This window comes from Magnolia sinica, chromosome 1 (genome assembly GCF_029962835.1).
Source record: "Magnolia sinica isolate HGM2019 chromosome 1, MsV1, whole genome shotgun sequence".
NCBI classification, from domain to species: Eukaryota; Viridiplantae; Streptophyta; class Magnoliopsida; order Magnoliales; family Magnoliaceae; genus Magnolia; species Magnolia sinica.
The window spans coordinates 124,035,412-124,060,444 of record NC_080573.1 but is presented as its reverse complement, the minus strand read 5'-3'; the positions used below and the strand labels follow the sequence as shown (position 1 = coordinate 124,060,444).

Genomic DNA, 25,033 nt, shown 5'->3' with positions numbered 1-25,033 from the left:
GGAAACAGTTACTTCCCTTGATTTGCCTCTTTATTTTCTATGGCCCACCAGAGTTTCGGATAGGCTGAAAGTTAGGTTCCGTGGGTTTCATGAGGTGCCGCATCGCATGGACCGTTTGGAATTTATGCCCATAGTACATGTGCAAAGGTGCCCATGGGTGCTCAGTGCCTAGGTGAGCGTGACTATAAATATACAGCTTGAGAGAGGAGTGAGAGGAATGCTCACCTGTGCACCTTCTCATGCACATGTTGTAGGCACAAAATCTGAAAGGTCCACGTCATGCGGCACGCCCTAAAACCTCCCAAGCTCAATTTTCAGCGTAATACAAAACGCTAGTGGGCCATGGAAAAAGGAAACAGTTTCCTCCCTTGATTTTCATTTCTCTTTGCTATGGCCCACTATAGTTTTGGAACAGGCCGAAAATTTAACTTATTAGGGGGTGCCGTATGACATGGACCATTCAGATTATGTGCCCATGGCATGTGCGCAAAGGTGCACACGGGTGCTCACATAAGAAGGTGCTCGGGTATTACTATGTATGTGTGTATATATATAGATATATATAAATATATATATATATATATATATATATATATATATGGGGAAAAGGTACTATACGCTCGACCTTACGGTAGCACTCCGTAAGGTCGACTGGTGGCAGCACGTTGAACGTCGGATTTGAGTTTTTGAAACCAACGGTTGAGATGTAAGCGCGGATTGAAGGAAGAAAACCGGGGAAACCGGTTATGGTTATGTCGAGCACGTACACGGTCACTTAAAAGGTTGTTTTAGCCTATCCGTCTGGCCCTCTTTCTCTCCCTAAACTTCTGCAAGCAGCCCTCTCTCCCTCAATCCGTCACCAGACGCCCCGTGTAGCCTCTCTCTCTCTCTCTCTCTCTCTCTCTCTCTCACTCTCTCTCTCAATGCAACCCTGGCCGTGCAACCCTCTCTCTCCCTCCTTCAATCCCTACCACCACAAGTAGGGACAACCCACCCGTCGTCACTCCTTCTCTCCCTCAATCGGTACCACCAGCTGCGACCGCCTCCACCCCTCTCTCCCTCATTCCCTACCACCACGCTGTGCAGCCTCGGATTGAGCGTTACAGGTTACTGGCTCTGTTTTTTGGTTTTTTTTTTTTTTTTTTCAGATTGAGATGCTCTGGATCAGGTTTTGGGTATGGGCATGGATCAGACTCTGGCTGATCTAGATCCAGGTTCTGGGTTTGGGAAGTGATTTGGGAAGATATCAAACAGCAAGCCCATAAGCCCTGTTCAAATACTAGAACGATCAGCTAATAAAAAGGTGGGTCTCATATGGACATTTAATACTTATCATCTCTCACATGGGTTCTATACCGTAAATGCCCAATTGAAAACTCAATTCCAATCCACAAAATAGGTGGGCCATTGTTTATGTGAACAGCCAATACAAATGAGAATTGGCATCCTTCAAGCACATGTACCACTATCTGTGGTACATAACCTTTTCAGCCATATAACAGGTAAGGGTGGAGTTAAAAAAGTAAAATTGTTTTGATGCATCTTATGACTAGAAAACAAATGTACTATGCAAAGGCAGTGGAGGCGAGCACAAATCATGTCCAACAGGGTGTTGGATGCACTTAAGCACCAACGAAAAAGCACTGTATATTTCTGTGGTTCGAACACCAGGCCAATATGGTTGCTATATGTCTGTTTTTTGGTTTTTTGGTTTATTTATTTATTTATTGTACCTGTATTTGTATTTGTATTTGTTTTTGTTTTTGTTTTTGTTTTTTTTTGTTCTTTTAGAAACAAAAACAAATACAAATGGGTTTGTAAGTGGGGCAATGTATGTTTGGGGGTAGCTTTTGTGTTTTAGTGCCAGATGACGGCTCATCATGCAGAATTTTCTTGATAAACTGTATGTTTATTGAATCCATTTAGCCATGGCCCACAGCGTTATGCTCTTTCTGATCAAGCAGTTGGGGAACTGATAGAAATGAATGGTGTAAGATCTAGAAGTCCAAATAGGGAGGCAAAACTAACCATAAATCAGTATTCAGTCATATATACTTCTGGCTGAGGTTCAGCTGCAAAAAAAGAACAGAGGGGTAACTTGTTTTGCTGTCAAGTGAAACAGAGTCAACTTGGTTATAGGAGCTTTGGTTCCATGTTCAAAAAAGAAAAAGTAAAAAAAAAAAAAACAAAAGTCAACTTGGTTACAGGAGCTTTGGTTCCATGTTCAAAACAAAAAAAGTAGCAAACAAAAAAAAGTCCATATACATATGTTAGTCACTTGAACTGTAAGGGAACTACAACACCTAAAAGCTGCTTTTATAGGAAATTTGATAACACCACCAGAAGCTACTTCTTGCAGCTTCTCTTACAGAGTAGAAAGTATTCTAAAGTATAGAATGGCTTCTACTTTGAAAAAAGAAGTTGCCACCAAATGCACTTTTATATCAGGAAGACACTCGCTACCAGCAACCTTAGTATGACTTTCATTTCTTATTTCAAAATTTTCAATACTTACATGATATGCAATTATTTAAAATATTCCTTAGTATTTCTAGAAGTTTTGATTTATATTTATTAACTATTGAGTCGAGTCAAGTTGAGTCTTTGAGTCAACTTGACCCAGATGAATATGGAGTCAAGTTTTTGGGTGATTCTATCAACAATGGCTGACTTTGTTTTCCAGTTCTCTATGATGATCCAGAATCCGAGTAAGGAATATTTGAACAGGTTTTGAATGGGGACCTTGAGTTTTCATCCAATCCATGGCCTAGTATCTCTGAGAGTGCAAAAGATTTAGCATGGAGAATGCTTATTAGAGACCCAAAAAAGCAGCTGACCGCCCATCAAGTTCTGTGTGAGTGTTTTTTTTATATAGCTATATCATGTTTTATAATTTAGAGATCTTGAAAGTGGTGAAATATTTATGGTTTTGTTTATTAGTGCAAAAATACTTCTCTATTCTCGTTCTGTTTTGTTATCTTCCAATGATGGACATGCTTCTCACTGTCCATAATCTAGAAAATTTAGTGGTCTTCAGAAATTTCCCATAGTTGGCACACTATTTAAGGATAATGAAACTGTATAACTTATAAGCCCTGGTCATTATGCCTTAACAAGGCAAACAGAAAATCATCATTACAATCTTGCAGCTATACTCGCAAATAGATAGGCGACGCGTGCTTCCATTTGACTGCCTTGAAATATTTCTCTATAGAAATTCATGTGGCCTCTTGTCCATTTACAGAAATTATGGATAGTTATGTCATTTTGGGTAGATTGGAAATTATATCCTTCCTAGTAAACTGGATGGTCCTTTTCTTTTTTCTGCCTGTGCTTAATGTATAGTTGGTTTTCTTGCAGGCCATCCATGGGTTCAAGTTGATGGTATAGCTCCTGATAAGCCTCTTGATTCTGCAGTTCTAAGTCGCATGAAGCAATTCTCTGCTATGAACAAGATCAAGAAAATGGCCCTCAGAGTGACTCAAATCCAATGTTCAACGTGCTGCCACCAGTCGACCTTACGGAGTGCTACCGTAAGGTCGAGCGTATAGTACCTTTTCCCATATATATATATATATATATATATATATATATATATATATATATATATATATATATATATATATATATATATATATATATATAATGTGAGCACCACATCATGTAACAATTTGAATAATCCATTTTCATCGTATCAAAGCCGCTTGGGAGGAATAGTAATCAAAGGTGGTCCCACATCATGTAACATCCAAATTAATGTTGGAACCTACCTTCTCTAATATAACCAATATAGACCATTCATTTCCTAGCCTTAGATTAGATTGTTTTGGACCATCTGATCAAGGTGATTTTTAGCAAAAATGGCAATCATAGGTAGGCTCAAAATGATGGACAATCTAGATCATTGATCGGACCTTTTCTAATATAATCAGTACAGACTAACCATTTTCCTGCACATTGATTCATCTGATCAAAAATATTTTGAAAATGAAAACAAAATCAAAGGTTGGATCACACCATTGCATTCATTGGATTCTCAAAATTTAGGGACGGTGGAGGACTAGCATCTGTCTTTGCAGCGAACCTATCCCTTTTCAGAAAACCAAGTGACCCATTCAGCTCAATTAGGGGGTGTTTGGATTGAAAGTTACTTAAGATAAGCTACTTATGCCTCAAGTAACTTATCGTGGTTTCGACTTATTAAGTTGAAGTGATTAACTTCAAGTCTACATGGCATTCGTGGGCATTTCTTACCTGAAATTTTTTACACACACCCCACGTGGGCACTCGTACCTATGACTACAGTGTTGAAATGCACTCTGTCTTCCACTGAGCCATGGTACCCAACCTCAAACCCAAGCCCCTTGGGCGGGTCAGGATATAGGTTCACCACTGCCTAATCTACTGACTGCCCTTAGAACAAAATACTTGTACATTTTCTCTCCACTGAACAAAATACATTAGGTGGGCATACGCAGAATCTACTGCTGGGTCAAATGCATTGTTGAGTTGACGAGCCTCATTTTGGGCCAATTCATCTAATGGACGAGGCCCACCTGATACAACCCCCTCATGCGACGCTGGGCCACATGTGGAGCTGCATGAGTCAAGGTGCATGTTACTTCACAAAACTGAGTACTGACATTTCATTCGGTTAAACACCCATAAATGAAGAGAGATGCAACAAACGAATGCAAGCACTAGCGTCTATTTATTTATTTTCCCCTACCTGCTCAATCTACATAGGTAATTTCTTTTTCTTTTTTTCTTTTTTTAAATACAATAGCTCCATTTAAGAAAAAATACAAAAATGACCATACATTCTTTCTACTTGTCCCTTTGTGGTAAAACAGGATCAGTAATTTCCATTCAAGAGAAGAGGGCCGTAACATCAAGCAGACGCATGGAAAAAGGGAATCGAGACAACAAGCATCGGCTATTCTCTCACCAAATCCCCACAAGGGTATAAGAACAATCAAGATGTACCGAATTCAGATAACGCTGATCTGAACAAAGCAGTGAAAGCCTCAGACGCATTCCCATCGTCGGCTTTGACCTTTATCTGTGCCTTGCCCAAAGACGTGTTGATGAGACATTCCACGAGGAAGAATGAAGCTGAATCGTCCGCCTTCTGTGCGAAGAAGAAGAACTTGAAGTTTGGGGCTTGACCCCCCGAGGCGATGCACTGGATGGAGTGGCCTTGCATGTGCCGGAGCAGGACTTGAGGTGTTGTCAAAGCTGCAACTCCTAGAGGGCTTATGGAGCCGTCCTGCAACCCAAGGTGTTGTTCTAATCATTTGCATAGTCTAATAGCAAGAAACAAACAGCATGCTGGGAGGCACTAGGATGACTAATAACTAAATAATGTACCATCACTTGGAAATATGTTAATTACCACAAGAGGCAAAATGCAAGGACTAATGGGAGCATCCACAAAAACTTGGGGAAAAAACCTATTACATAACTTGCATATATACACTCGCAGGATTCAAAAGCTGGAGGCACACACCAAGTAGAAGGTTCATGTATCTACCCAAGGAATGGCAAAAGTTTCCAAATCCCACACGCACACCTTCAAGCAGTTGTACATGCCAACATTGCATCATTGGTGAGCCACTCATCAGGTGGGCCCCAGAATGTAGATGACCTAGCCAAAGAATCAGGTCAGTCCCAATCATCAGGTGGTCACCATGTGTATATTAAATTATGAACAGTCTCGACCCCCTTTCTTTTGCTCCATTTTTTTTATGTGTGGCCCACCTGATGAGCAACCGGCAATCCACCATATTGCTGGTCCAGACCATCTACACTGTGCAGTCACCTCATGAGCAGCTTAGATGTGGTGCATATGGTCAAGCATGCCTGCATGTAGGGGTGAATGCCTAGGTCCGTGTGGGATCAGCAATCCTAAGCTTCACCCCTTTTTTCTTTTGGAAATAGCTCAAGAGTACCGCTCAAGATAACTAAGAGATTATTTGAGCCAGTGTCTCATCATCAATGATTCAGCATGTAGAGCAGAAGTAGAAAATTCTTCATCTCAGTGACTACTCGCATTATTTTATTGTTATCAATAGGCTGACTCACAATCGATTCAAAAGCAACCAGAGCTACTTTTGGGAAGAGATGAAAAACATGAGTGCGTACTTGCGTGCTACCCTGCTGCACCACCCTATCTAGTAAAGAAGTGTACCTCATCCATGAGCATGCCCCTAACCCACCCCATCCTCGCCTTTGACTTTATAGAGTGAGATCAAGAGAACCATGAAACTTCAACTATCACAAATGCAACCCGTGCGCATTATACGGAAGTTAAGCCAGGCAGGATATGCTCGAGGCTCCCATCACAAAATGCAACCCAGTATGAGACTGGGATAATAAAAAAAGGTTGGACCCTTCATAAATTCGTTCTCATTTCAGACAGGAGGGCAGACATCCCACCCACATTTCACAGTCATTTCAAACAGGCCCTAATATCATGCAATATGCAGATGAAACAAACCTGTGACAAAGATATTGGCAGTTGGCCCCATTTCCTCTGAAAAGAGCTTGGATCGAGGACTGGTTTTGCATTAAGCTTCAACAGAGGCAGCGAAGGGGCAGCAGGAGCAGGTAGACCCAAACCCAGTAGATCATCAATGCCTGAGCTGGTTTGTGGTGCGTAAGTCAGTAAAGTGGAGCTTGAATATGCTGTTTGAGATGGCGTCTGCATAGTGGCCAGAGATGCAGAAGAAGCATCAAAGTCAGGAGCACTGTATGCAGAACCGTTATTGCTAGGAACTCTAATTTCTTCCTTCTCAGATGTGCCTAACAGCAGATCGTTGTCATTTGCTTCAAATCTTTGAGCTTGGATTACGTTAACTTCGGATTCGGCTCCTACCGACAAACCTCCAAGTTCTTCCGAAAATTCAAACGGACCACGGTGTTCCTTGTCAGTAAACATGTAAGAGGGCTGCAAGTTTTGTAAATTTTCAGTTAGATGAGTAAGGAAACTTCAAAACTCATTATCATCATCATCTAAGCCTTATCCCAATTAATTGGGTTCAGCAGAGAACTCGAAAACTACATAAGATTTTTTTTTCCCTTCCTGAATGATGAACTTCATAAGAAAGGTTCGAAGATGAGCAAACATAAAAGGGAGAAAAAGGAAAAGGCAACCAACGAGCAATACTGAGGATTTTATTATCCAATAAAATTGTGGGAGGAGAATGCCACCTTCTGATATACAACAGAGAGGCTGTTAAATTCATCAAATATGCGATCTTTGACTTCACTGCTCTGTGTATCAGCAAAGACTGAAACTGCTTGCTTGGGAGGGTCAACAACACGTTCTGCTACGGCTACATCGTATTGTAAAAGCCTGTAGTAGAACAAGGCTCTATCATGAACATCCTGCAATAAACCAGTTTATTAGTAGAAGATCTGTGTACAAATTGTAATGCAATCTACAAGACATTTTTTTCACGTTTTGATGTGTAAATGAATGAATCCAAACCTGGTGAGAATCAGCAAGACCAGCAGCCAATGCAGCTCCCAAGCCCTTTTGAGTCTCAGGTGGCCTTCTGAAAAAACACTTCAATGCTGCAGTGAGAAGATGTAGACGGACCTGCACAACAACAAATTTATTAGTTGGCAAACATACGAAGCAGTTGGCACATATTATTTAAAAGATATAAGAGTGAGACAAGAGGGACATTCTTGGGACATTCTGTGGGCAGTGTGTCAGTCAAGATATGATAGAAAGAAAAAAAAAATAATATATATATATAATAAAAATAAAAATAACACCAATGAGTGTAAAATCTCATCATCATCATCACCAACACAACCACCACTGTGTCACTGCTGCCGCCGCCACAGTTAGAATAGACTTGTCCCAGAAAATTGGGGTTTGGCAAATCACAGAAAGAAAATTTATCCTCAACAATCAGAAGACTCGACAAAGACTTGCACAAGTTTTTTTTTTTTTTTTTTCGGGTTAGCTTGTTGGTACACACACATGTCAGTACACTCCATGTTAGCACTTGCAAAAGTTCCATTCCCTATTTGAACTATAGCCTCCACTTTGTTAATCTTCATAGGCAACCTACAGAGTCAACCTTCATTTCCCCCTTCTCATTTCACATACCCACCCATGCCTGCCCCATGTTCCCATACAGGTTAACATCAAAATTCAGCTCAAGGCAACCTCCTGCTCCAGTCACCACTCTCAACCACCAGTTCCCAGACTTAGGCCAAATGACTAGCTCCTCTTAACCCAGAATTTTCACATTATAATGGAACTATGATCTTTCTAAAAAATAAAATAAAACCTATCCACAACCATAATGTATACAAGTCTTTTGGCGTGGGATGGTTGGGACCTTGGAGACAGGTTGTCTAGTTGCACTTTTTAGTACACTAGACAAAGTCTGTCTATTCTTATGTTCTGATATAGATAAATGAGTTTGATTATGGGACTTGACAAGGATACTTCTCAACCACGCCTTTCTCTTTAATGCTTGCTTGTGCAGGGACTACCTTCACCTTGTGCTGACAGTGTGGGAGCTCCAATCCTCCAAGGGTTGGCGGAATCAATTGATAAGAACCATCACTCGAGGCCCACTTCAAAAACAGGAAGATTGGGCTTGCAAATATGTGCATGATTTGTGGATCTGTAAAAGAAGCATTGTATCCTCTATTATCCATTGTTCAATGACCTTGTGGGTTTAGAGTGCTTTCTTAACTTCTTTAGGGCAAGTTTACCTGTATCACGTGTCATTTAGGTACGTTGTACAGGCATAGGTACAAGTGCACTACTTCCTCGAAAATATGGTACTCTGAGATTTATAATCTGGGTCACTCCAGTACATAAACTAAGCGTATGCAATATAGTTATGTACATGAATTCATATTGCAATTTAAATATATGAAATGATGAATGTTATTATTATATATCCTGAGCGCATAGTATATTCTACCTATTCTACAGCATAAATCTTTACTCTCTGAATACAAATTTACATTACATGTTTTTTTTTTTGAAAGGTAACACCACCAGGGATTGAACCCTGGATCATTCACACACTACACTCTCTACCAACTCATGTACCAAGCGGGAGACAATTTAACCAACAGTAAGAGAATAGAAACATAATCTTGGCTTGATAAAATAGCGAATCTGAATCACAAATGACACATAATCCGGATCGCAAAATTCAGAATGGAAAACATAGGGAAATTAGCAAGCTATGTATTTCCAACTAAAATAGAGAATTTGATTGACGTTGGTCAAGAGGCCCATTTGGCGATAGGGAGCGTGATTCATGGAGAATCTGTCCATGGGCATTTGGAAGTAAGTGATAGAATACTCGGAGAAAGTAATGAAGAGAACAAAAGACTTCATCATGCATTTCCTTAAGGCTATTTGCATTATGATGAAAAACATGAAGTTCAATAGGAAATCAGTTGAGATTATCAAGTTTAGAGATGCGCTTAAAATAGTAATTAAAAAAATTTGTGTACGGGAATGCTAGCAACCCCACTTCCGTGGGCCCATTAGCAACATCCTCCACAGCTTCTAAATGGCACGTGGGACAACAAATCATCAATCTGAACTGTCCACTCGTTCCATAACACTATTGGCAAGCCATGATGCAAACTTTCTCACCAATCAAACAGTCCTAACCATCCAATCAATAAAGTGAAATTGGATAGTCAAAAATGAGCAGAGAAACAAAGTAGGTCGTCTAACCATCATCTTGAAACATATATTCAATAGGCTCCACCATGGATTGGTTATGATTCCAAAGAAGCATTTAGATGATGCTAGTCACCCAATAGATGGCTTGTTAAAAGGTATGGTTATGATAAAATGGCCAACCTCGGTTGGCATAATTCAATCAGCATGATTTTTGCATCTTGGCCTGCCCCTAGTTGTATGGAATGAATGAACAGCATAGATAAATGATACTATCCCACGTGTCAATTTAAATTTTTAGGGACATTGTCGTCCCCATGAAGGTTTTAAAGATTGAATTAGAGCAAATTTCATAGATTGGGCCAGTGGTTGGAAAGCGACCACAGCAATGCAAAAGAAAATAAACTGCCCATAAGTTTTAATGGAACAAATTAGTTTCCCCAGGGGAATGCAAACAAAACAGACTACTGGTAAGTTTTTAACAAAACAAATTTTTTGAACTTTGATAATTGTATTCCTAGAAGGGCCTAAACCGCAAATTTACAAGTATAGAAAACAAAAAGATTTACTAATCCCGCCAACATTCTGGAAATTGAGTAATAATATTTGATGCTAGCGCCCACTTTGTCACGTGAGAATTAGCCCTACGGAGAACCTCGAGAACATGCCCCTTACGATTCCTGAAGCATTGATCATTCCTCTCAAACCACAAGGCCCAGAAGCCTGCTAACAAGCTTAGTTGCCAAAATTTCCTCCCGATATTCCCTATACCCGCGCCCTGCCACATCAAAGGAAATTATCAATAGATCTCGGCAACACCCATGCAACTCCAAATAAATTGAAGAAGTTATCCCAAATTTCTCTCGCAAATAGGCAATTGATAAAAAGATGATCCACCATTACCTCGTCACAAAGACATAACAGGCAAGCATTCAGCAAGATCAAACTTCTTCTGTGAAGATTATCCACCGTTAACACCTTCTTCCTCCCTACTAGCCATGTGAACACCGCCACCTTGGAGGAGCACCAGATCGCTAACCAAACATCATCAAACAAACCATGACAATAGAGGCCTCCCCACTTAAGAGCATATATAGGGATTTCACCAAGAATTTACCGGATTTTTCTTTAACCCACACCATCGAGTCAGATTCTGAAACTTTTAGAATCACCTTGGGTAGCAAATGAAGCAAACTGATAAACTCTTCAAATTCTTCATTTGCCAAATTACTTCTACATAGCGGGGCCCATACTACCTCCCCTCCTACAATGGAAAAGCACTTGGCCACTCTAAGATCCATCTAAAGCTAAAGCCACGTCAACCGTGGAAACGAGTCACTCAACCTTTGCCTCCCTACCCACTTATCTTCCCAAAATCTTATGCTTTTCCCATCCCCAAACAAGAACCCAACCCTTTCCTAGACTTTTTGTTTTAAAGACGCCATGGATTTTCATAAATATGATGACTTGTACAGCGATAACGACCTAATCCACCACCCCATATTTCCTAACTGTCACCCTTCTCCAATAAGAATCCACTTCTACCCCAAACCTCCAAACCCATTTCCCCAATAGAGCAAAATTCATATCCTCCAACTTCCTAAACGATGAATAATGGGAGAATAGACATTGTCATTTTGATCAAAGTTATTCTCCCACTCAAAGATGAATATCGATTATTCCATTGAGACAACCTCCTTTCAATCCTTTCGATTACTTTATCCCATAGATGTTTTGACGATTTACCAACACAAAGCGAAAGCCCCATATATAACACAGGAAAGGATACCTCCTTACAACCAACCAAATATAGAAGAATACATGTTCGACTCCTTGGGAATTCCCACCCTCAGTATTTCTCTTTTGCTAAAATTTACTTTTAGATCCGAAACCACATCAACGCTGACAATAATCACTCGAAGATTTTCAACATTTAGAACACTTGCCTCGGAAAATAATAATGTATCATCAACGTACTACAAATGAGAGATTTGGAAATATGAACTATCCACTCTAAAACCTTTCATCAAACCCACCTCCACCACTCTATCTAACAATCTACTCAAAGCCTGCATATCAACTACAAATAAATATGGGGAGAGAGGATACCCTTGAAGTAGACCTCTTAAAGCTAAGAAGAAACCATTTGGGGATCCGTTAACTAGAATTGAGAACTTTGCCGATTTCACACACTTTTGCATCCAGCATCGCCATTTAGCCCCACACCCCAACCTTGCTAGCATATAATCCAAGAAATCCCAATCCATGTGATCATAAGCTTTTTTGATATCAAGCTTGCAAACCAATCCTTTCGACCCTCTCCTATTACACGAGTCTATACACTCATTTACCACTAAAAATTTATCCATCATCTCCCTGAGACAAAAGCCCCATGTGAGTCTGAAATTACCTCACCCAACACCATGCGAAATCTAGAGGCAAGCATCTTGGGCAATATCTTATTTGGACGACCCAGTAAACTAATGGGTCTGAAGTCACGTTGACTTTCAGCATCTTCTTTTTTAGGTATTACCGCTATAAATGTATCCCCTAACTTCAACACAATGATTCCTTTCTCACAGAATCCATTAATGAACCCCATCACATCCCTCTTTACCAATTAATTCCCAAAACTTTTGATAGAACGTCATAGAACGCAATCGTAAAACCATCATGCCCGAGAGCTTTGTTACTACCCAATTCTTCCGCCGCTTACTTCTTCCTCATTGAATGTTTTTTTCCAGATCGTTCACCACTTATGATGAGATAGATGCAAAGGACAAATTATCAAGTGGCGGCCTTTTCTACTCTTCTTGTGAAAGGAGGTTTTTCTATAGAACTCTACTATAGAAGCACATACTTTTGTCTTTCCCTCCATTCTTTCCCCCTTTCACCATAATAGACTTTATCTTGTTTACCCTTGCCCTCACACTTGCCATAGCATGGAAGAATTGTGTTTTTATGGCCTTCTTTCAACCAAAGAGACCGCGAAAGTTGTCGCCATTTGATTTCCTCTTGCAATCTAACATTGTATTTAGAGCGGTGCACTTGCCGCCATGCCATCTCTTCTTTTGATAAATCTAACGACTCTTCTTTCATATCGAGGGCCAGTATTTGTCATAGAATTTTTATCGTCTCCTCCCCTCGGCCCTCTAATGCCTCTTTCCTCCATCTATAGATTTCTTTATTGAGCATCTTTAATTTCTGGAATAGCAAAAAAATCCTACACACCCCTAAATCACAAAGGAGGACCACTAGTCAATCACCATTCCCGCAAAGCCGTTCTATTTCTAACCTAGACAACTCAAATATGAAAGGTCAAGGACCCCAATCTTCCTCATCTATCTCCAACAATATCGAGCAATTATCTGATACCGGCCTAGGCAAGCCTCTTTGATGGATTAGAGACAACTTCTCCACCTAATTTAGAGAGAGTAGGAAGTGATCTAATCTTGACTTAATCGCGTTCATTTGTCCATTCGACCAAGTAAATTTAACTTCACCAGGATCCAATCTGAGAAGTTTGCATACTTGTAGTTATCCAACTCCCATTTGATTTCTCGTGAATAAATCTGACTACATTGAAATTGCCGCCTACACACCATGGTAGGCACCATCTGCTCCTAACTGTATCCGATTCCTCCCAAAATTATAAACGGAGTCTTGATCGACACGGCTCATAAATCGTTGAAATACCCATCGGAAACCAGATGATATCTCTTCTACAACAATAGATACTGAATATTTCCCCCTCCAGCAGTCCTCTTTGCACCAAGATTTAGTATCCCAGACTACTAAAATAACTCTTGTTGATCTTTTCGCTACCAAAGCTTCCCAATCTTTATTTTGTCTCCACCATAATGAATCTGAACTTGTATCTTTTAGATGTATCTTGAATGCTAAAATTTGAACTTTATATCTCTTAGACGTATCTTTAATCTGGCCTTCTACGGGTAGTATCTACAATGCTCACCTGCTAATCCAAAATGACCCTCACGTAGAACTCCCTCATTCAAATAGCTCAACCTCTGACTATCTTGCTCCAAGCACACCATCTCTCTATTCTTGTTCTGATTTGAATCAATCATTTCTTGCTAAATTGGTTGTCTACCCTTTTCTTCTACAAATTCGAAAAAAGCCACATAGTCCTTCCGACTATTGCCAAAAGTTACCCCCCACAAGTTGTGCAATCTCCACCGTGACTAGTTTAATACGTTTCATTCCTCGTGCCATGGTTGTCTTTGTGTTCTGCATCTGACTCTAATCACATCCCCCAAAGACAACATCATTTTATCTCCAACTACCATCTAGCGCTCAATCTCCAACATGGTTACCACCTCTGAATCATTCGTATCTTTATTCCCCCACAATTTGTCATTCTCCTACTGCACCCAATCACTCGTATTTACCACTACCAAAGTAGAACGATATGGAGTTTGATTTTTATATTCATCATCATCATCCATTGAAGAGTCATCACCGCAATCACCATATGAAACTAGGTAAGAAGTTACGAAATTCAGGCATTGTGTAGTAGACATTTGATGCTGCTCTCTATCTGTGATGAACCCTGGCCCCGTACCTTCCTGGATTTTTACTACTAGTGCCTCTCCTCTGCTGGCATTATTACCTCGTAGATTAGTTTCATTTTGACAAACCTTGTGGTAATGAACACTCTGGCTAGGGAGACAATCGCTTGAAGTGAAGATATTGTTCCACCCCTGGTCCCGGCTCCCTCATCTCCTGCTCTTTTCAACATCTGCTCATTAGAATAAATAAATAAACTTCGGGATCAAGATTTATTTCTCTATCGCATGTGCCGTGGGTTAAGTGATTTTTCACTATGTGAAAGATGATGGTTCTTCTACATGTGAAAATGTTTTCACACGAGATAGGAAGTTGTTTTCGTTACTCAAGAAAAATTCCCCCCTTCACTCTCTCATCTTCTCCTACATTAAGTGTTATGCCACAGATAGCGCAACGTGTTGCCCATGCATTGGCCGCGTGGATGCATGTCTCCTCTCCATCATTAATAGAGAGACAAAGCGCATCCTCCTCACTTAATTCTTCACTACACGTCGAGTTCTCTACTTGATTCCCTCCAGGGCCTCTCTTTTTTTTTTCTTTTTTTTTTTTTAAAGGATAACTGCATTAAAAGGGGAAAGATACAAAAGAAGGAAGAAAAAGAAAAAAGAAAGAAAGCAAGGGAAACTGCTAAGATAGCAGCAAAACCTAGCCCCCTAAGAAAAGCAAATCTACATCCTTAAGCCCAAGGACAATTCCCCCCCATTCGAAGATCAAGTTTTTAGCTCTGGACCAGACTGATTGAGCCTACGTAACCTTATCATTAAAACACCTCTCATTCCTTTCCTCCCATATAGACCACCAGATAGCAAGAATAGACAACCTCCATATGCGATTCTTTATTTTATCAATCTTGACTCTATGCCAGGCCGAAAGAAGGTGGCATGCTGAGGAAGGCGTACACCAATTCATGTCGAAACGGCAAAGAAATTCAGCCCAGATTTGCGAGGCGAAGGAGCAGAGAATGAGGAGGTGGTCCACGGATTCCTCGTCTTTCATGCAACATAAGCAGATGCTAACTATCTGCATGCCTCTTTTCTTGAGGTTGTCCATAGTCAAAATTCTGTTTTTACAAGCCAAGCAAAACAAATGAATTTGGGAGGGGCCGCGTATTTCCAAATGAAAGGCGCAAGAGAAGCCGCAAGATTAGGATGGAGGGATAGCTAAGCGTAGAAGGATCTAACTGAGAAAACTCCATTCTTTTCCGGAGGCCATGTCAACTTGTCAGGGGCGTTAATAGTTGGGGCAGCTTTGGAGACGAGGGTGAGAAGATCAGCGAACTCAAAGATCTCCCATTCGTGAAGATTCCTAACGCATTTGATGTCCCAAACTACGTTTTCGTTCGTGAGAAAGAAGCTGTTAGCCACGAATGACTTTTTGCACGGAGATAGCTGGTATATGATTGGAAATCGATGCATCAGAGGTGTGTCGCCTATCCAGCAGTCTTCTCAGAAGTGAATGGCGTGACCATTCCCCAACTCGAAGGAGATGTTTTTGAGGAAGTCTTTTTTGGCTCTCAGGATACCTTTCTAAAGGAGAGAAGCCCTATAGGCAGTGGAATCTTTAGTCCACCAATCACCTGGGGAGCAACCATATTTGCCTTTGATTATATTGTTCAAGAGAGTGCCTCCTTCAGTACCCAACCTCCACATCCATTTGCCCAGAAGAGCTTTATTCATAGTCTTCAAATTTTTGACACTGGCTCCCCCCTCTTGAAAGTGTTTGCAAACTTCCTGCCAGTCAAGCAAATGGAATTTTTTCTGATTCTCCTTACCACACCACAAGAAGTCATGTCTCAGCTTGTCAATATTAGATAACACCAAGGCAGGGCATCTATAAAGAGACATAAAATACGTAGGGAGATTAGATAAAGCAGCCTTAATAAGAGTCAGGCGGCCCCCTATCAACAAGTATCTGCATTTCCATCTCGCAAGGAGTTTCTGAAATTTGACCAGGATTTTGTCCCACAGAGTTCGGGGGGGTGCCTACAACGAGGGGAAGACCCACAAAATAAGAAGCGAGGGAGGCGGATTTGCATCCTATGAGCTCTGCATATATGGAGGTCTCTACATCCGAGAGATTCACTCCAAATAGTTTTGACTTGGCCAAGTTAATCCTCAATTCAGACATCGCCTCAAAGCACCACAACGTGGTATGAAGATTTTGGATGTACTCCTGGGAAGCCACTGACAAACTGAGGGTGTCGTCAGCAAATTGAATGTGCGAGATAGGAGAGGACACCCCGGGCATCGAAATACCATGAAGAATACTTGAATCCTGGCCTGCAAGCAGCATTCTGGACAAGGCTTCACCGACTAAGAGAAAAAGAAGAGGAGATAAAGGGTCGCCCTAGCGCAGACCTCTGGAGCCATTGAAGAATCCAGAAGGGGAGCCGTTAAGAAGAATCGAGAAATGGGCCGAACTGACACATTCTCTGATCCAATTTCTCCACTTTTCGCCAAAGCCCATGTTGTGCAGAAAACTCCAATCGACATGATCGTAAGCCCTCTCTATATCTAGTTTGCATAGGATTGCTTTTTCACCAGACTTGTGACAGGAGTGGAGAACCTCGTTGGCGATCAGAGCACAGTCAACAATCTGTCTTCCCTTTATAAACGCATTCTGGTTCTCAGAGATGAGCTTCCCCATGACCTTAGATAACCGGGAAGAGAGCACCTTGGAAAGGATTTTATAGGGGCCCCCAATGAGACTAATCGATCTATATTCAGAAAAGGAGTTAGCTCCCGGAACTTTTGGAATGAGGGCGATGAATGAAGCTCCTAACCCTTTGGACAGTCTGCTCCTGTTGTGGAATTCGGACATGAATTCCATAACATCAACACGGATGATTTCCCAGTAGGATTGATAGAATGCCATGGGGTATCCATCCTGGCCTGGGGCTTTGTCTCTACCCAGAGAATTTAAAGCCAGTTTCACCTCTTCCTCCGAGAATGGGGTCTCCAGAAGGGAAGCTTCCACCGAATCTAGAGATTCGAACTGGATGCGATCCAGTCGGGGCCTGGACCAACCATCAGAGGACAGAAGCGCCTTGAAATGTTCGATGGCATGATCAGCGATTTCCTTTCTATCTTCTGAACGGACACCATCCACCGTGATGCTGAAGATGGCCTTAGCTCGGGCTCGCTGTTGGCAACATTGTGAAAGAATTTAGTATTTTTATCACCCTCGTTGATCCATCTCTCTCTAGATTTAATCTTCCACGAAGTTTCATCTTGTAGTGCCCTTGCTGAAATATCTTGAATAATCTGAATATGCCTTCCCAGGGTCAGGCTGGACATCGAGGAACCCTCTGCCTCCGAATCAATACGATGAAGATCCAGGAGAAGAGCTTCCATCTCCACTTCTCTTTTAACTAGCTCACATGCTTTCCATTCCTTTAGCTTCTCTTTTAAATGTCTGAGCTTGCATGGGAGTTTGTGGCCTGCAAATCCTTCGCCCTTGAAAGAGGACCACCATTCTGCAATTCTTTGGTAGAGACCTTCGATCATCGTCCAGGAAGAGTTAAACCTGAATGGTTTTGGGCCCCAACTCTCTTCTTCCAACATCAGAAGGATCGAGCAATGATCGGAGGTCGTTCTTGGGAGAGCTACCTGCGATGCAGAGGGGAAAGCCTCCATCCAATCAGTTGATAGAAGGAATCTGTCGAGCCTTAACTGAATAGGCTGAAGGCAACCGTTAGTCCAGGTGAATCTAGCCCCTGAAAGAGGGAGATCCACCAGTTGATGAGCTTCGATCCAGTCAGAGAAGTTGTCCATAGTTGAAGAAACTCTCCTCCTCCTTGAATGTTCCTCCGCAAATCTGATAATGTTAAAATCACCTACAAAACAACATGGGCCTAAAAATGATTGTTTAATAGAGTTTAACTCTTCCCAGAATAAAGGTCTACGAGTGTCCACCGTAGGACCGTAAACCGCCGAAACCAAGCAGACGAGGGAAGAAGACTTATCTTTTATGATAATAGAAGCTGAGAAATCACCAACAGAAGAGGACAGAAGGTCCCATCTGGAAGATTTCCAAGCCACAATGATCCCGCCCGAACTTCCCGAGGCATTGAGGGTGACCCACTTGGCATCCTTAGTCGACCATAGAGAAGCGAGAAGAGAGTCTTTGAAAACAGGAACCTTGGTCTCCTGAAGGCAAATAACTTCCAGATTTCTACGACTAATGGAATCTTTAATCAGGCACTTTTTCTGATGGGAGCCCACCCCCCTAACATTCCAGGATAGGATTCTCATTGGGCGACCAGTCTTCCCTGAGATCCCTGTCTTCCTAGCCTGATAATGGAGGCCGATAACAGTCCTGGGCTTGGTTGAAGCCTCTGGAGTTCCCGATTGCTAGCGGACCTTGGGCTGGGTCTCGTAGGAGTTCGCTGAGGGGGCATTGGTCTTCCTCTGTTCTCAATACATTGGAATAGGGCTATGTAATCTTCAGGTCTGTCCCCAAACGAAAGGCCGAGCGATCTTCCAACGCGACCCACAGCATCTCTGATCCACTTTTTGTTTTGTAGGGAAACGATCTTCTCTTCCCTGCTTGAATCTGCTACTGTAATCATGTCTGAAGATTCCTGTTGCTGATGGGAAAAAAAAGCACACATCTGTAGAGGTTCAGCTTCAATCACAGTGTCATGACCTTCCTCCTGAAAGAGGGTAATGGGCCCCGTATCTGCCCCGTCACACAGGTCGGAGATGGAGTTGGGAGGGGAGGAGGGGAGGTATGATAAGGCCTGGGAATCGGAAAAGTGACTGACAGAATCTTCGTTCCTTGAGGCTGATTCTGCCATGATTTGGAGGTTGTGGAGATGGATGGAAAGATGGTGAAGGAATGGTTGAGGCGAAGCTGATATAGGGTTGATCAGGCGAGGTAAGATTTTAGGACCCATAGGTTTAGGCTGGGGTTCGGCGTTAGGGAAAGGTGGGGTAAGGTGAGGCTGAAGATTGAGGTTTTGAGAGGGATCCAGACCCGGCTCACATGCATCTTCGCGCGAGTCCACTGTCACGAGAGATGGAGCGATGGCATGATGTTCGGGGGAAGATCTGGAAGATGCAGTCGAGGATCTCTCCACGTGTCGAAGATCTGAGAAATTACCATCAGACCTCGGGCAAGACGAGGAGGTTTGATGGGAGTCGCCACGTGTCGTGACGAGATCCACACACGGAGCCTTCTCCGTCAGAACATTAAATGTGATCTTATCTCGAGATAGCGACGCATTAGATGGCGGGGCACGTGTCATCTGCACCGAGGACTGGGGTAGGCTCAAGGCGTATCGAGAAGGCAAAATGTCAGGGGGAGGCGGTAGAGCGTCTGCAAACGTGCCACCTGGATTTCGGACGGCTCGAGATGAAGGGTCAATGGTTCTGACTGACACTACGCCCGGTGGTCCGCAGTAGTCTAGATTTGGTGCACCTTCACTGGGCTGCTCCTTCTGCAACTAAGCCGGAGAAGAATCAGCTTTCATCCTCCAGAGGTCTCCCCACCTGAGATACTCCATTTCGGGAGCTTCTGCCTGCGTCGGAAGAAGAATCTGTCGATTATCTATGTTGACTGTTAGGTGGGAAGGGAGGGGCAAGCCCTTCTAACATGAACTCTGACGACACCGAGTTCTTCCCCCAACTTCATCTTCGGATCTAACTCTAAGAAGGATCCTAAGCATTATGCCACCAACAAGAAGAAATCTTCATTCCAACACTCGAGAGGAATGCCCCAGATTAGGATCCATAGATTTTCCATCCCAAAAAGGGAAAAATCTTCCCAGGACATGTCTTTTGCCACCAGCCCTTCCGCATGAAAGTGGCCCGCCATAGATAGCATTTCATGGTTGATTCTTGGGCATACCTTAACCCAGAGCTCATTATAGCCTTTGGGTTTGATGATATAGTTACCTGAGTGAAATCCGGTACAGTCTTTGATCCACTCCTTGACTTGAGGGATCGTAGCTCCTTCTGTTGTGATAATGACCACCGTGTCCTGCAGTTCAGCTCTGGCTCGATTGAAAGTAAGCTGACTGACCGACATAGTAAAATCTTGTTGCTCTTCATGGCGGTTGTCTTAGGAATTTCCAGATTCTTTCTTCTCATATTGAGGTTGAGTTTGAGTTTGGATAGGGTTCCGGGGAGAAGGTTTCTGCTAGAGAACCGCATCTTTGAATGAAATATTCTTTGAATGAGGGTGGATGGGTATCGGAGGGTGCGAGGAAGATTGATGGGGATGTGCAGGAGGGGTTGTCTTTTAGATCTGATCTTTGTATTTAGGTCCAAATCTCGCTCGCTGGACGAGCATCGGAACCCCAGCATATTTGGTTCCATGTAACATTTCTACTGCTGTGGCAAGCTCTAGTTCAAAGCTCATTCTAACGAGGGCAAAACCCCGATAGTGGCCGCTTTGTCGATCTCTCGATAGAACGACATCCATCACCGCGCCAGCATGGCCGAACACCCTAGATAAGTTTATGGGCAACCAACCAACCGGATATCCCCTAACGAATAGGGTGGGGTAATCGCCTCTGCTTTTGCGCGTAAAAGAAGATGAAGAAGTGCGTTTGGAGCGGGAAACCTGATGCCACTCACTGCCCCCATGGTCGTCCAGCTCTGTGATTTCCACATCGTGAGAAGAGGTTGACAACCCTGTCTCTTTGCCTCTGGCATATACTTCTTTGTTTTTTACCCCTCTGGTTGTTTCCCGAGTATGATCCCCAGTACCCTTTTCCTTTTTTATTCCTTCCGGTAGTCTCGATCATCCATAACCTCCCAGGTTGAGTTCCAGTCTCTCATTGTCACTTGTCGTCAGTCGTCGTCCGTCGTCGGCAGCATCATCAGTCGTCGGTGTCTTGGGCAATAGGGGTTAAACAAAGGATAGCAATTACATCCGGTGCTCCAGGTTAAAGTTTTTGTGTTCCTTCTTCTTCGTGTCGTTGGAACTCCATCAGCAAGTTCCTAAACTCTCCTCCATCTTCTAGTAAAAGATATTGCTGCTCTTGAACCACCCTTATGGACACCATGATATTGTCGACTCTTAGTGTAATCACTTTAGGATACAATTCAATTTTCTTCTTTCTGATCCGCATCCTTGCAAACCGCAATTCTTTGTTATTGTTTGTGCGGAAGTCAATCGACAGCACGTCCCCAAATACAAGTTCCAACCTCCATGAAGAGATCATCTATCCAGAATTCCATCGGAATGTCCCAAATTTGATACCAATGGTCTTACCATCCAAACACAAACCACTCTTCTCATTTCTGAATTTTTTGCATTGTTTCATCCCGGCACCCTTTGCAAACGGCGAACACTACATTAGTATGGTCTTAACAGCTTAGAGAGATTAGAAAGATATTCTCCTGGATGTTTTTCAACACTATGTCCTCTTCCTCGATCCCCTCTGCATTTTTGTGTTAGCGAAAACACCATTTCCTCTTCCTTTAGACTTTGTTTTATTGAAGGAACAAGACTAAATTAAAAGGACTTCAAAGAATTCTCCAACACCTTGTAGATACGGAATCTCGACCCTTCCTCCTAAAACACTCTTCAAACCCATTTTTTCGATGAGAGATCTATTTTCTCTAGTGCCTTTCATCCTTGCATAGGGATGTTCATCATTGCCTCTTTGAAGGATCTTCCTTTCTGTGTACTCAAGGACGTCGGAGCCTGGACCTATGACAACAACGACGCTCGTTCCATTAGGGTTATCATCAGCTTCAAATTTCTATCTCCCTTCCCCTGCTTCTTCCAGCTTTCCCCTTCCTTATTCTTGCACTATGGGCCATACCGCGCTCTCTGAAGCCTTAGCTTGATGCCTCCAAAGTTTTCCCCATTCAGAAGCTAAATCGCCTCTTCAAGCTCCTTAGAGTTCAATTGCATGCGAACCCTTGAAGTTGGTAGAATTTCTTTCTCGGTGGATCACAACCTCCATTACTATTTGTGCCTGTCCCAACACGCTTTCGAAGTTTATCGACTGCCACCCTGCTGGAAAACTCTCGACAAACAGCGTCGGATAATCCGATAACTTTGGTACTCGCCTCATCCCAAACCTTTGCTGATTTACCTTCCTTCTACGAACTGTCTACCATCTCCTGTGTGCTTCTCCTCCCCCCACAGACCCATCGGAACCTCCTATGGTCTTTGATATTTACTTACCTTTCCATTCAGGTAATGGCATCTCCGGCTGTGATCACCCACTCCATTTCTCACACCACATCAACCCTTCTCCGTTCCCTATTTCATTATCATCGCAGAGTTGCCCTAACCATTTTGATTCACTTGAAAAATATTGTTTTCCCAACCATTAATGCATATCAACGGACTTATTGGTAAGTGTGCAAACCTCATAATTCATATCCTTTCTACCACCTCAAGCCAAGTCCTTTATGGGGTGTGTGAAAACTGGGGTTTTACTGCAAGTGGATGTTGAATGGTACAAGTTCCAGCTGAAAATGCCAAGAAATTGTAGTACTAAACACACTTAAACAAAGACCTGCTTTTATGATACGTGTCTCTTCATAAGGATCTGACCAGATACTAATGCATAAAGGGACAAGGTAGGAAAATACAGAACTATGCATCTTACATCAGTCCCATGTACTTAACCCATTCCAACAAATAGAGCAGAGGAACCAATAAGGGCTTGTTTGGTTAGCAGTAAATAAATATACATGGTGGTAAATAAGCCATTACAACAAAGCGTTGGCTGTTTGGTTTAAACATGTATTTCACCTCCAAAAACGAGCAAAACTCAACCTTGTAATAGGTGCCTCACCATGATATATATGTTATATACATGCTGTCCATTCATTTTTTTCAGATCATTTTAGGGCAAGAGGCTAAAGAAGAGGCAAATCCAAAGCTCAAGTGGACCACACCACAGAAAACAGTGGCGATTGAATGACTACCATTGAAAACTTCTTAGGGGCTACAGAAGTGTTGGATCTGCTTCATTTTTTGGCTCAGGCCCAAAAATGATCTGAGAAAGTGAATAGACAGCATGGATGAAACATATACATCATGGTGGGGGCCACAGAGGTTAGTGGCACAACAACTCTCTTTTCAAGAACGTACCCACCAACATCAGTAAATACCAAGTAAACAATGATTGCTTATTTATCATTAATTTAAATGCATTTACAGGTAAACAAACAGGCCCTAAATGAATGTTCCAGGAGTTGAAAGAAACAAATACTGTAAGTGTAAAAGGCGTCCATCTGTGATTGAAACCTGATTACCTCTGCAGAATGCTCCTCCTCCCAGTTTTCTATAAGGCTTTCCAGAATATAAGGAGCATCGAGCATGTCCTGAGAATACTCGCCCAACATCCATATGAGAGCCGCTTTTGCTTTGGGTTCTTGAACATTTTTGCTGCTAATATTCCCAACAACGGCAATACAATCATGACTCCATTGAGGATATTTCCTCAGAAGATCTTTCACAAGAACCTGTGCAAACAAAATTGTGGAGGCAAGTTAATAAACCTGATAGATAAATAAAATACTCAGATTCTTTAATACATTTACAACATTCAAAGCCATTTATTTGATATGCAAACTTGCCAGAGTTTCAGCAGTCACATAATCCTTTTCCATCTCTAGGAACTGAAGAAGCCTGTCAACAATTGCATTCACATCATACTGCTGCAGTGCTATCTTTCCGACAGCTCGAATGGATTCTCTTGCAATCGGCACATCAACATTTGCAGCATATTCACATAATTCCGTCACTGAAATGGACTTAATAAGGTCATGCGGCAATCATATAGGAAAATCTATCAAGAACAACGCCTGTGACCAGACAAAGAGTCACTGCGCAGAAGGAAAAAAAAAAAGAGGCATGTACACCAAGTATTGATCCATGACGGCAAAGTACAGATCAGGTTGGCAGCTTGCTTACCAATTTCATAGGTATTGCTCTCATTCGCCACAGCTGTCAACATCTCGAGTTTCAGTTTCTTAACATAAGATGGTTGACTGTACTGGCAATAAAAATGTTTGTAATCTGACGAAAACAGCATTGGGGCACGCATCACCAAGAGATGCAGGTGGCTCAGAACTGCATAAGATTGTTCTGGACTTCCAGTGCTCACTAAGGTGAGTAAAGGTGCTTTGATACGTTCATATACCTGAAAAGAATTTTGCACCCATAAATCTATTTACAATAACATAACTAAAGAGCAAACTAGGTAATGATGCATGATTAGGAGAAGAGCCCTGACACCCTGAGATGTATGGATAGAAGAAATGACATATCGAAGGGGCAATATAAATTTCTAAGCACATAACAAATAGGTGAAAGAGAATCTCTTGGGACATCATAAGACAAACAGCAACAATATAATAGCATGTTTGAGTAAACAAATCACATGGATATGGAATTCTAGAATTTGGAATTTCAAAATTGATGCAAGTGAAAAAATGCCCAGTTTAAGGCAACATCTGTGCATGTCAAGAGACTACGATAGAAAAGCCGCTAATGTGATTGCCATTAGGTCCACCCACTAATAAAATATTGTTGGCCTAGCTAAAGACAGTCTATGTTAGAAATCAAAGGTAAACCTATCTACGAGACGAGAGAAAACCATCTGACCTGAAGCACTCGTGTCATATTTGGGCTAGGGACTACTTTTGAGAAGTTAGGGAGGACAGCCTATGTTAGAAATCAAATATAAACCTATCTACCAGATGTGAGAAAACCATCCGACCTGAAGCACCAGTGCTATATTTGGGCTAGGGACTACTTTTGAGAACCTAGGGTGGCTTGGCACCAGTGTTTTCA

The 25,033-nt window shown here is 42.1% G+C and overlaps 1 protein-coding gene and 1 long non-coding RNA gene across 3 annotated transcripts in view; one reads left to right on the top strand and one right to left on the bottom strand.

Moving 5' to 3' along the window:
• The first annotated feature begins 610 nt into the window (after nt 1–610).
• LOC131218422 (uncharacterized) lies at nt 611–3,475 on the top strand. 2 transcript variants are annotated; one of them, XR_009157768.1, is made up of 3 exons: nt 794–1,106; nt 2,702–2,854; nt 3,361–3,475. It is a non-coding gene; the product is annotated as an uncharacterized LOC131218422 (long non-coding RNA). The 2 variants fall into 2 exon arrangements; XR_009157748.1 differs by lacking the exon at nt 3,361–3,475 and having other exon boundaries at nt 611–1,106; nt 2,702–2,956.
• A 1,215-nt stretch (nt 3,476–4,690) lies between these two features.
• LOC131256747 (beta-adaptin-like protein A) overlaps nt 4,691–25,033 on the bottom strand; it is a 32,730-nt gene continuing 12,387 nt past the window's right edge. Inside the window, exons 5-11 of the mRNA XM_058257776.1 lie at nt 24,152–24,380; nt 23,815–23,981; nt 23,491–23,700; nt 7,493–7,603; nt 7,213–7,389; nt 6,500–6,949; nt 4,691–5,269 (exon numbers count right to left, since the gene is read on the bottom strand). Of these exons, the coding sequence (XP_058113759.1) occupies nt 4,976–5,269; nt 6,500–6,949; nt 7,213–7,389; nt 7,493–7,603; nt 23,491–23,700; nt 23,815–23,981; nt 24,152–24,380 (1,638 nt within the window). The 3' untranslated portion in view covers nt 4,691–4,975. The remainder of the gene's footprint in view (nt 5,270–6,499; nt 6,950–7,212; nt 7,390–7,492; nt 7,604–23,490; nt 23,701–23,814; nt 23,982–24,151; nt 24,381–25,033) is intronic.